We start from the raw sequence: 12,040 nt of genomic DNA, 5'->3' as shown, positions 1-12,040 counted from the left end.
TAACTACTGGGAAATTGGCCAGGCCAATTATGCACAGAACACAAAACATAAGAGTGAACAATGTATTAGCAAATGGTATTAGCAACTCTGCTAATGGTGATTCCACTCAACGATCCTGGGCCCCAAAGGGCTACCTGGGCATCATCAGTCTATGTCTCCTAGCACTGTGGGCTTCTCTGGGCTCTGGGCATCATTTTGAGAATTAAGAAGAATTGGTACTCCTTATCCCACATGGCCCCTGAACGCAAGCCAACTACTTACTCTGGTCCTCGAGGGAGAAAGAGCAGCCTGTTGCAACTGTGCTAAGAGACAGAATGTCAGTCTCCAACAGAGAACCTTCCAAAGGGTAACCCTTCCTGATCCCTTCCCTTGTGCGAATTTTCTCGTGTGCAGCATAGTCTACAAACTCAGCGGTTTGAAACAGTCACTATTAGCTCACAGTTCCTTTTTTTTTTTTTTAATTTATTTTTTGAGAGAGAGAATGTGTGAGTGGGGCAGGGGCAGAGGGGGAGAATCCCCAGGCTGACTCCCCACTGAGCACAGAGACTGACATGGGGCTTGATCTCACCACCCTGAGATCATAACCTGAGCCGGAACCAAGAGTCGGAGGCTCAACTGACTGAGCCACCCAGGCGCCCCAGCTCACAGTTCTGTATCCGTAGTTGAGGCTCAGCTGGGTCTTTTTTTTTTTTTTTTTTAAGATTTATTTATTTTAGAGAGAGCCTGCAAGCAGAAGGAGAGGCAGAGGGAAAGAAGTCTTCAAGCAAACTCCCCACTGAGCATGGAGCCCACTGAGGGGCTCAATCCCAGGACCCAGAGATCATGACCTGAGCTGAGATCAGGAGTCCAACGCTTAACTGACTGAGCCTCCCAGGCATCCTATCCACTGGGGTTTATGTTCAAGGTATCACAAGACCAGGATCAAGGTGTTGGACAGGTTAGGTTCTTACTCAGACACTTTGGAAATAATCTGCTTCTAAGCTCACTCAAGTCTTTGGCAAGATCCAGGTCTTTGTGGTCTGAGATCCATTCCCTTGCTGGTTACCAGCCAGGGGCCAATGCCTTCCTTCTCATGTCCCCCACCTCAGTCTTCAAAACAGCAACACTTTGATCCCTTCCAATGCTTCAAATCTATCTAATGTCTTCTTCCCCCAGAGAAAACGCCTGCTTTTAACGGGGCTCATGTGATTAGACTGGACCCACCTGAATAATCTATCTTCAAGGCGGGTCCAACGTTAAGCCACACAACAGTGATGGGAGGGATATCTCATCATGTTGCTAGGTTCCAGAGATTAGGACACGGCATCGGGAACCAGGGGGAGACATTTCAGAAATGCTGCCTACCACACAGCCCGTAGATGAAGTGACGTGTCAGTGCTCATCTCCTGATTTTTGATGGTTGTGTTGTGGTTGTGTAGCAGAATGTACTTGTTTGCAAGAAATCCACACTACAATATTCAGGATGATGGAGCACCAGACCAGCAATTTATTCTCATATGAGTTGGTATTAAAAAACAGTTCTTTGTATTATTTTCCTGAAATTATTCTATACATGTGTGTGCAGAGAGAGAAAAAAGATAGCTATAGACACATGTGTTTGTATATAAAAAGAAAAATATCTGGAAAAATTTAGCAAGATAGATTCAAAAGTTACCTGTGATTACCTCTGGGAAACAGAGTTATTTAAGGGGGAAAAGAGGTCCACAACTTTTATTTGGGGGCTATTTTTTAAAAAGCAAAAAACAAGAGAAAGGTCTTTGAAAAGGAGAGCAGGAGGCTGGCTGAGGGTTTCGTGACAGAGAGTGAGCAGATACAGGAGGGCGGGGCTGAGGCCAAGATTCAACCACGAGGCGACGGGATACATCAGCGCCGTTACCATCCTGGGCCTCTCGCAGAGCTTCTGAGAAATCGAATTTAGAATAAAATCCGTATTGAGGTGATGGGAACAAAGGGAGTTTCTGACGGCTGTGAGGGCACGCCAGACCCCAACAACACTGCCCAGACAAGGTTTCCAGCTTCTCTCTGCCATTTGCTTTTCGGTATTGAAAAAACTGGTGTTGCTCGATCTCTTTAGTTAACAGTACACCTCTTTAGCATCTTGTCTATTGTCTTCAAGCACCTTGAGAACCCTGTCTGCCCGATGGCACTCCAAGTCACAGATAATAAAGAAAGGGGACAGCAAGCACATTTTCCTGTGACGGGTTGAATTGTGTCTCCCCAAAATTGCTATGTTAAATCCTAAACCCTTGAACTTCAGAACGTGCCCTTATTTGCAGAGAGGGTCTTTCCAGATCCTATCTTTACCAAGGGAATCAAATGAAATTGAGGCCATCAGGGTGGGGCCCACTCCGACATGACTGGCGTCCTTATAAGAAAAGATGAGGACCCGGACTCACAGAAGGAAGACGATGTGAAGACAGAGGATGGCCACCCACGAGCCCGATTCTTGCGACTTTGTCTGTTCTAAATATTTTCAAAATAAAGTGAAAACTTAAAATAAATAAAAGTGAAGACAGAATGAAAGAGAGTCAAGCTCATCGGGAGCCCGGTGCAGATCCAAGGCAGCACAGGCCTGCGAGGACCTGCAGCATCGGGGCAAAGCCCGGGGGCCTTCCAGAAAGGGCTGGGATTTAAATCCAGGTTTTAAATGGCTTTATATTTCCCTCAAGTATTTTAATGTCCTTGCACTATTAAAGAGATTTGAGTCTAGAAAGAATCATGAATGCAGTTCATGGTCCGACAAGCGATTAAAGAAAGCCGTGTATTGATTCCGGTGACACTCATGATTGGCTTTGACAAAAGTCGGGCCGGAGGAAGGGCTCTTGTGGGTTGGGGAATATCGCTCTCCTCTCTCAATTCAGCCACAAAGGCCCGCCTGCTTTAGAAGATTCCAGATCAGGCTTGCCACCAACAACGTCCTCACCTCCGATGATCTGCTCCAATGGCATCTGTGATTCTGGTAAAACCCTGCTCCCTGGAAAAAAGTGAAAACAAAGCAATTTCAGCAAATGGTGAAGGACAGGCCCTGCTCTCGCTGGAAGCCCACGTTCACCTAGGCTGTCAACGCCATAACTGCACCTGCCTGTCTCCCCCGTAGCATGCTTCGTGCCTCCACCTAGGTCTTCACACTGGGAAGGGAACCAATGTCAAGTATTAACAGCTCCCTGACCTCAAGCCAATGCTACTCAACAGGGATGCTGCCTGAACTCCTCAGGCCAATAAACACCACCGTCTTGGAAGTTAATCTTGAATTCCTTGGCCCTGTTTGTCCTTTGTCAGTCTGTCTGTGTTTTTGAATCCTTTCTGAATGAGGAATAAGTAGAGACAGGTGAATAGCATCTCCTTCACTTGAGTCATTCTGAATTGATACCACCTGAACGTCTCCTGTTTCAAGCCACCCGTGGCCCCACTCACTTCAAAAGGGCCTCCAGCTCCCGCTTGACCCTGCCCACCACGGGCGGCCCGCGGTAGGTGAGGGCCGTGTACAGCTGCACCAGGGAGGCCCCCGCCCGGATCTTCTCCAGCGCGTCCTGCCCACTGCTGACCCCGCCGACCCCAATGATGGGGACTCCGCCTGCACCGGAACACATGCAATAGCGTGAGGAAGGGCAGGAAACGCGAGCACCTCAGCTGGCCTTCCGCCCTCCGGCCCCTGGTGAATGCAGCAGTTCAGGGAACGCTGATTCGGATTAAACCCCAGAGCCCGACAAGCCGCACGCAAATGTGAAGACACAGGGACCAAATTCTTGCCTTTGGTGAGTGCATACATCTCCCGGATGGTTTGGGTTGATAAGTCCCGGAGGGGCTTCCCACTCAGCCCTCCTATTTCAGAGCGCAGGGCACCCTGGAGGCTGGCAGGGCGGCTCACTGTGGTGTTGGTGATAATCAATCCATCGATGCCCAACTGCAGTGTGAGACAGAGAAAGAGCCCTCCAGTCAAGGCACAGATAGAGCTGGAGAAGCTTCCCTGAGGGTCTGAGCCAGGAGCCGGGCCAGGTGCCCACACTACAGCCCCTGGAAGCAAGAGCCGTAACAGAGCTCACTGTGCTTCTAGAACAGGTTCTGGATGAGCCTCAACATAACCAGAGCAGCCATCACATATCGACTACCCATAAGGTTCCACTAGGACAGGGTTTAATCCCTAGAACCACTCTCTTTAGTCCTGCCCAAGGTCCCTAGGTAGTAAGTGGTGGAATAGGATTTGAACCCAGGACTTCCAGGTTCAGTCTGTGTTTCCACTACTCTCCTACGACACCGGGACCTGGGGTCAGACTGGAGAGAGGATAGAATACCCTAGTCTGACCCAGGATGCAAGCACTAGCCTTAGAGCCCTTGCTGGATGAATGTGAGCAAAGAGGGGAGGGAAGAAGTACAGGAAAATGATGCATCCCAACATTCGCTTTGTATTCTGTGATGAGTTACATTGTGACAGACACTAAACCAGCTCTCACTGTCACAGAAAGGAAGCCATGGGCTATTCCAGCTGGCCAGATGCCCCCCCCAACCCGGCAGTGAGGGGCGTCCCAGGGCCCAGCCCAACTCGCACCTCTCTCACCACATTGGCAATATCCTCCTTGTCCTGGGCTGTGAGGTCGGGTGCAATCTTCACCAGCACGGCTGGCTTGCGTGCTCCCTTCAGGGTGTCCCTCTCCTGCAGCACCTAGAGCAACACATGGCCAGAGATGGGGACCCCTGAGGCCACAGCCCCCAGTGCCCCTGAACTGCAGCCGCAGATCAGCGTGTTCTCACACGTAAGCACAGCAACATTTCCTTTTCCGGAAATACAGCTCTCAGTTATGCCACAGACACCACCAAGATGGGTCTGATTATCTTGAACCAAGGGATCCCCAAGATTAAGTCCCTAATGTTGTCATTGGTATGAGCTAATATATGAAGGTTTATTTAGACTTTTTTCCTAAAAGAGATAACAAGGAAATACTGTCACAAGTACTATTTGATAAAGAGTCCTCCAATTCATTCATTCAGTGTGCTCACTGCTAGGGACAGCGAGACCCAGCCCCCTGCTCTCTCAGACATTCTGGTTTAACAGCAGGGACAGGTGACTGCGCCATTAATCACTGTTGAGCGTAATCAGGGTTACGATAGGGGATTACGAGTATAGAAGGGGGTCCTATCGGTCCAGGTGCTAAGGACAGCTCCTCGACAGTGACGCTGAAGCTTCCTTCCCTGGAGAGAAAGAACCGGACAGGCTGGCGAACGGAGCCCGGACCTGTAATTGCCTACCTTGGTCAGCAGGTGGCGCAGCTCCGCCTTTCCCTGAAGGCTCCGCAGCCCAGCGGTGTTGGGACTGGACACGTTCACTACCAGGTAGTCCGCCAAGGGGCCCAGGACGCGAACCCCCTCCGCGTAGTCCGCAGCAGCGTCCACCGAGGTCTTATTCTTCCCCAGGTTTATTCCCAGTGGCAGCCCCTCTGTGAAGATCGCTCGTCAAGATTTTGTCCCCAAACGCCATTTTCCGTGCAACATGCTCAGGATGCCCCGCGCACCTCGGCACGGGACCTTCCCGGTCGGAGGAGCCAACACCACGAAAGCTGCGGGCGCGGCTGCCTGCTCACCAAGAGGAGCTCATCATCCTCGCGCAGCAGTGCCGGGGCAACTACTAGGATGTTTTACTGCATTGTGCCCTTTTTCTTTTTTAAAAATGTAGTGGAAAACGGTGGAATTAGGAGTGCAAATACTAGCCATAAAAAGGTAGGGCTCTTTTAGAAAAATACATTTCAGAAACATGCTATGCGTGAAAGCAAGAGGTTGTCTGTACTTCTAAGCTACCGCGCTATCTGCAAAGCTCACTGGTATGTCAGTGCTGCTGGCTGCTTTCTTGCAGCTGGTGGTTGGGAAAAGACCTGGAACAGCAAGTGAGCCCCCAAAACGTGTGTCAGGTCGGTGGGATCAAAGAGCAGCATCTAGTGTTGCTAACCACCTCCTCCTACCCTAAACTGGTCACCCTTTTAACCACCCCCTTGAAAGTAAATATTCCCTGGGGGGACATGAAGGGGGTTAGTGCCCAATTAGACAAAAGCTCCACAAGGCCTCCAAGCTTCCCAAGTCCAGCCTCCACCAGGCCAAGCCATCTGTAAACTGATTCTTCCCTCACGGGTAAGCTGGCTTTAAAAAGAGCATCCCTTTCATGCAGCTAATGGGTCTTCCATCAGCAGTTAGCTGCCCAAAGGGCCAAGACTTTGAAGTTAGAAATTTCTGAATTACTCTGTCCTCAAAGGACACCAAAGCTTTTGTCAATTATGTTCCTTATTGTGCTCACAATAAGCTGTCTTCAAGTCTTCTAGCTGCTGGAAAACAACACGTGCAGAACTCTGCTCTAAGATTCTGCTTCACTCCAATCAATGTGCGTGTTGGAGTGGGGTGAGAGGATGGGCAAGGGAGAACAGGGGAGAAAGCTTGCACTGGGAACAAAGAAGGAAAGGATTTAAAAAAAAAAAGGAAAGGAAAGGAAGGCAAGAAGGCAAGACAGTATCACAAGCCATGGAGGTCCTATTATAAGGCTCAAAGTTCCCCAAATAGGAAGGTCTATAGTACTCAAGGTCTGCTGCCTGGGATTTCCAAACAAGGTCACTTCCTCCTAAAATCAGAGATTGCCGACTGACTTGGCCCTTTCAACCTCACTTCCTCGAGGGAAGCTCATGTCCACAGGTTTTTCTCATCTCACTACCAAGCCATTTAATGAGACTAAACTCCTGGAAAGAGGTCCAGAGGGACCCAATGAGGAAAATGGCCACAGCCCCACACAATCTCAGAGGGCAACTGGGAAGGCGTGGTGAGGACAAAACAGTGCAACAAGCACTTATGTGCAGCCTGAGGGGCAGCAAAGCAGAGCCCCCAGAGAACATTCAGCAGCATCCCTGAAGGTAGCCTCCCGACATGCATGGTGTTTCTGAGCAAGTCATGATGGGTATTTTCCCAAATGCCAAGATCAGCTCTCCCTAAGTAGGAAGGAGTATGAGTAATTTTAATTGTCTTCTTTATGCTTCGCTGTACTTACTAATGCTTCTGTAATTAACATGCATTATTTACATACACACAAAAGGACAACAAAGCAAGACAGGAAGATGGCGCTCCAGGCCCGCTCACATCTCAACCACCCATGTGACCACTGAGGAGCCGCTCTGTTCTCACTTCCAAGCTGCCCCAGTTATGATATAACCCAGGTTATATAACAAGGCAGAAACTAAGCGAGTCTTCACTAAATTGTGAAATTCAGTTAAAATCTTGGTGGCTGTGGTAAAGCCAGGAAAATTCCCGAGTTCCATAGTGGTTTTTTTCCTATTACTCAGTCAGGTTTATTTCACTAGGAATGTTCCTGACGTTTCTCCCACAGGTTTCCTTCCAATAAATGAAGAAAGCCCCTCTAGAGCACCCCCGCTTTACCTTCTGTGAGCCTGGCCTGTTTCTCCTGTCTGGCCCGCAACCTGTGTTCCACCACCGAGAGTCCGTGACTGTTAAATCCGTATCTATAGCACAGAAGTGGGTAGGGAGGGACGAGGTTAGAGCCCTCAGCCAAAGGCAGAGACTTTGGAGAGATGGCTTCATGGTCATTTCCACTATACTTCTGACTTTTAGAAACAGAAAAAAAAAAAAAAAATCAGAGTCAGTTCTTAGACTCCCAAAGTCTAAACACCCCTGGAACTCCTAGAGAACTTGCCAGAACACCATCAAACATAGAGGGAAAGATTTAAATTTGTAAACAAGCTGCTCAGGTACCTAGCACTGGCAACAGCCCAGACACGCCACATAGCTGCCCCAGACCTGTCTGGATCGGCCCCCACTCCTTACTCACGTACTCCTCCCACCCGGAGTGGCTTCTCTGACCACCCCATCTTCCACCTCCTGCCGGCGTTCCACTAACGCCCTCCCGGAGAAGAAATAATAACCAACGCCTTTTGGCTAAGCTGCTTTGTTACTTGCAGCCAAAACCACCGAACAGATACATCGGCACCTGTTTTTGTGGACTTAATAAATTATTCCATTCATTCAGCAGGTGTTTACTGGGCACCCACTCCATGCCTCCCAGAGCAAGGAGGCTGAACACACAGCTCTCTTCCCTCAACCACTTCTCGCCTACGGATTCTGCTGAGTACCGTTGTCCTGGTACCTGCAGTTACTTGGGGAAGCCAAATCCTAAATCTGTTTTGCCTGGAAATTCTGAAGACACCAATCCCAGCCTGCAATGCAGCAGAAAGATCAATAACTTCATTTCCAATGCTGGAAAATTTCCCTGAAACAAGCACGATAAAGCAGGATGTGTGGCCAAATAAAATTCCCAGAAGGCAGTCTTCCAGAAGGCCATCACTGGGCCCAAAGGTGCCTATCAGAATCTCCCAAGGAGGTTCTCAAACCTCTGTTACCAAAAAGTAGGAACTTTTTCATTTTCTGGGTTTGCTGCAGTGAATATTGCCTAGGGATTACAAAGAGAAGGGCTTTACACGATCTAGAAGGCTCTCTCTTACTAAAAGCAGCTGTACATGTGGATTATTAAATTTTTCAGTTTACTAAAGGCCAGGGCTACACCGTCCAATTCAAAAACTGCTAGCCACATGTGCCGCTGAGCGCCATCCAGTCCAGTGCGCTCCAAGTCACGTGCACCCTGGATTCTGAAGACTTAGTACCAGGAAAACGTAAATAGCTAATTAATCGTTTTTATTTTGATTACATGTTAAAATGACATTTAGAATACATGAAGTATTTATAGTTAAATATAATAATCATAAACAATAATTAAATAGACCGTTATTAAAATCAATTTCACCCATTTCTTTTTCCTATCTTACTGTGGCTACATGAATATTTTAATTTACACACAGGGCTCACATTCTATTTCTACTGGACAGTGCTGGGCAAGGGCACTGGAGTAACAATGTGGAAAGCGCAAAAGCTCTAAAGTCAAATTTAAGTCTAAATCCGGACCCAAGCGCTCTCGCTTATGATGCCATGATTATAGGTAAGTCATGTAGCTCTCTGAGCCTCAGCGTGTATATGCATTAAACTAGAATACCAAAACCCGCTTTTATGCCTGCACACAGGAGATGCTCAACATGGTTCCCGAACATTCCAAATAGCAGAAAAATGTCCACACTGTAGGACAAAAAAACCCGGCAGATCTTACATCGCTGAGTGCCCTGCTGGGAGGAAGGCCTCCCCTGTTACCTGCGGGCTATTCATCTACCTGTTAATGACTGCTTGGTCCTCAGGGAGGCGGAAGACTCTGGGCCTGGGGTTTCCTTCCTGAGGTTTCGGAGTCACACTGCCAATCTCAACAAAACCAAAGCCCATCTTGTAAAGTCCATCCACAGCTTCCCCATGTTTATCAAATCCTGCAGCAATTCCAACTGGATTTCGGAATTTATGGCCCAGGACTCTCACTTCCTAGGAAGAAGGAAACAAAACCAGAGGTACACAGGCTATCCCGGTGTTTGTCCAAGGGCAGGCCACAGCACGTCTAGGTCAGAACTACCTAAAGAGCTTGTTAATCAGGAGGTGTTCCGAGAGCACCTACCAGCATGTCAGAGTCTTGAAACGTGGCACGAGGAAGGAGCCCCAGGGAGGTGAGGCGAACGGCCAGCCTGTGGGCTGACTCAGGGTCCAGAAGCCTCTGCATAGCCGGCATCAAGTGTTCAGTGTAGAAATGTTCATCCCCCATAGCCGTCAGGTAGGAAGTGAAGAGAAGTCCTCCACCCCCCAGGATGACCACAGCATCCTGGGCCCGCTTCTGGGGGGGAAAAAAGGCCCACTGAGATTCCTTCCAGGCCAGACTGCAGTAACTTCTCTGAGCCCTTTACACCCATGCACACAGGACATAATGACATGTCACATGAAGCAATGTCCCTAGCCTTCTGCTAACACTGGCCTCCTTCATTTCTAGTTCTGCTCACACATTGGCCTCTACTTTCAGCGGCTGTATCCACACTTCTGACAGTCATCGTGCCCTGAAGGACTCCAGGCCAGAGGTCTCACGAGAGGCAGTATTGCCTCCTAGGGGACCTGTGGTAGGTATTTTGGAGGAATGTTAAGAGATTTAGTGGGCAGGACTCAGTAAAGGCAGACATCCTGCATTGTTTTAGGCTATCTGACAGATGAATTGTCCCTGTCCTGTATGACTTTTGAACATCTTACAATCAGTATGTATCTCTTTATATTATCTGAGCCTATATTCCACCACATAAACACAAACTATCTCCTGCAGTTTTCATATACATTGACTTTTCCAGGAATGCAATTCCCTCTAAACTGAGGGACAACTGCACTATTTTGCACAGAACATTACGAAGGATTGTTCCCCATTTCAGAGATCTCAGGAATGGCATAGTGCTTTGCTTGGGTGTTTGACAATAAAACATACCCGAGGCGCTAGAATTTCTTTTTTTTTAAGATTTTATTTATTTGTCAAAGAGAGCTTGAGCACAAGCAGGGGGAGCGGCAGGCAGAGGGAGAAGCAGGCTCCCCACTGATCAGGGAGCCCAATGCGGGGCTAGATCCCAGGACTCTGGGATCATGACCTGAGCCTAAGGCAGATGCTCAACCGACTGAGCCACCCAGGCATCCCTGAGGCTCTAGAATTTCTAAACAGAGGCTTAAACACCTGACTATATCTCACTAAGTGAGTCATGCTGTAACATTTACATGCTGAAATGCATGTTATTTTATTATAAATTCCTTTAATTTCTCTTTTATATTCCAGTTAGGATATTAGTTGAACTTTTAAAATTATACAAAGACAGATTACATTATATATAAATTCTACTTCAGGATAATAAAAGCAGTTGCAAAATATTTTTTTAAAAAGGAGCATCAGGTCTTATTGAGTCAAGAATCACTATCCTGTTCAAAACGTGCTTCATAATGCTTTTCTCTAGTTATCACTGCCAGGTGATGAGTCGTTCATTCATTCATTCATTCATTCAATCATCTGCCCAACAGTGATAGAGCACTCTGAGGTGGGCTAAGCAGGATCCCTGCCTCTCAGGAGGAGACAGTCACTAGTCAGTGATCACGCAAATATGTAACTGTGAGGACTGCCATGAAGAAAAAAATGTATAGGGTAATAACAGAACCCAAACCAATCTCAGGGGTAGAGGAAGGCTTCCTTGAGGAAGTGACTTAAAGCTGACATCCAAAGGATAAATAGGAGTTAAGTGGACGCAGTGGGGGTAAGGAAAAAGTGTAAAGGCGCTCTCAGTGGCAGAGGGTAAAGAGATGCACCCAAGGAAGAGGGAAAGAAGAAAGACTTGTTGGAAACCAAGGAATGAGGAAAAGCACGGCTTAAAAAGGAGCTGGGGAGATAGGCAGGGACCCTGGCCAGAATAAAGAGTTGAGTTTTGCTCCCTACACAAGTTAGTGACGTGATCAGATCGGCCCTTGAGGATCACTCCCAGCTGTTAAATATAAAGCAAGTATTTATTGTCTTGCTTCTAGTCTCCAGCGGATTGTAGGAACGCCCCTTAATGTCAATCAACAAGTATCTGGACGCGGTTACACAAGCCCCTGCCCTAAAATTTCATCCAGAAGGGTTGAGGCCATGTCTTAGTGTAATTTCATTGCACGTTGGATCCAGCACACGATGTTAGGCGGTCATGGGTTCATTAAACGCCCGTGTGCCAGGCTCAATAAAAGCCCACGTGCGTTGGCAAAGACCTGCATCTATCCAGACTGGAACGTGCCGTTACACGTGTTAATGCACACGCACGCATCTGCAGGTGCCTCCGCCCACGCACAGTTTTCACACGACCTCGGAGCCGAATCCCGTCCACACCTCGCCCAGGTTAGCCCACTATTCGCCTCTAGCCCCCACCTGGCCCACACTACTCGCAGCCGCACAGCCCACTTTGCGAACTCACTTTGAGCTGTCTCCACGCCATGCTCCTTCCGCCACTAGACCCGCCTCTGGCTCATTTCCATTGGAGGAGATGGAGGTGAGCCCTCCAATCACCGCCCCTGCAGCTGCCACTTCGCCAATCGTGGGGCAGGAGGGTGGGGCGGGCCTCCCCGCGGCGGAGAAGGCCTCGCTCCG

At 48.5% G+C, this 12,040-nt stretch overlaps 1 protein-coding gene across 3 annotated transcripts; it reads right to left on the bottom strand.

Moving 5' to 3' along the window:
- Positions 1-1,456: 1,456 nt before the first annotated feature.
- DHODH (dihydroorotate dehydrogenase (quinone)) lies at positions 1,457-11,955 on the bottom strand. Of its 3 annotated transcripts, none has more exons than XM_064580861.1 (9): positions 11,868-11,955; positions 9,530-9,742; positions 9,200-9,399; positions 7,405-7,589; positions 5,245-5,432; positions 4,547-4,660; positions 3,751-3,904; positions 3,415-3,574; positions 1,457-2,974 (listed from the first exon to the last, which is right to left on the bottom strand). In XM_064580861.1, exons 1-9 carry the CDS (start codon positions 11,886-11,888, stop codon positions 2,920-2,922), a joined length of 1,290 nt encoding a protein of 429 aa, XP_064436931.1. In that variant the 5' UTR covers positions 11,889-11,955; the 3' UTR covers positions 1,457-2,919. The 3 variants fall into 3 exon arrangements, with proteins under 3 accessions (XP_064436931.1, XP_045746775.1, XP_064436932.1); XM_045890819.3 differs by having other exon boundaries at positions 7,405-7,487; XM_064580862.1 differs by lacking the exon at positions 3,415-3,574.
- Positions 11,956-12,040: the final 85 nt, after the last annotated feature.

Source organism: Mirounga angustirostris, unplaced genomic scaffold, assembly GCF_029215605.1.
Source record: "Mirounga angustirostris isolate CCGP_5_RB_7025 unplaced genomic scaffold, mMirAng1.0.hap1 SCAF_16, whole genome shotgun sequence".
Lineage (NCBI taxonomy): Eukaryota > Metazoa > Chordata > Mammalia > Carnivora > Phocidae > Mirounga > Mirounga angustirostris.
Note: the sequence above shows the minus strand (reverse complement) of the source record. Positions and strands in the feature narration are given on the sequence as shown.

Coding starts and splice junctions, on each gene's coding strand:
- DHODH (XM_064580861.1), bottom strand. CDS start 11,888: ATGGCGTGGAGACAGCTCAAA. Junction 7,590..9,199: donor GACCAAGCAGTCATTAACAG/GTAGATGAATAG, acceptor TGTTTCTAAAAG/TCAGAAGTATAGTGGAAATG. Junction 3,905..4,546: donor TTGCCAATGTGGTGAGAGAG/GTGCGAGTTGGG, acceptor CTCACACTGCAG/TTGGGCATCGATGGATTGAT.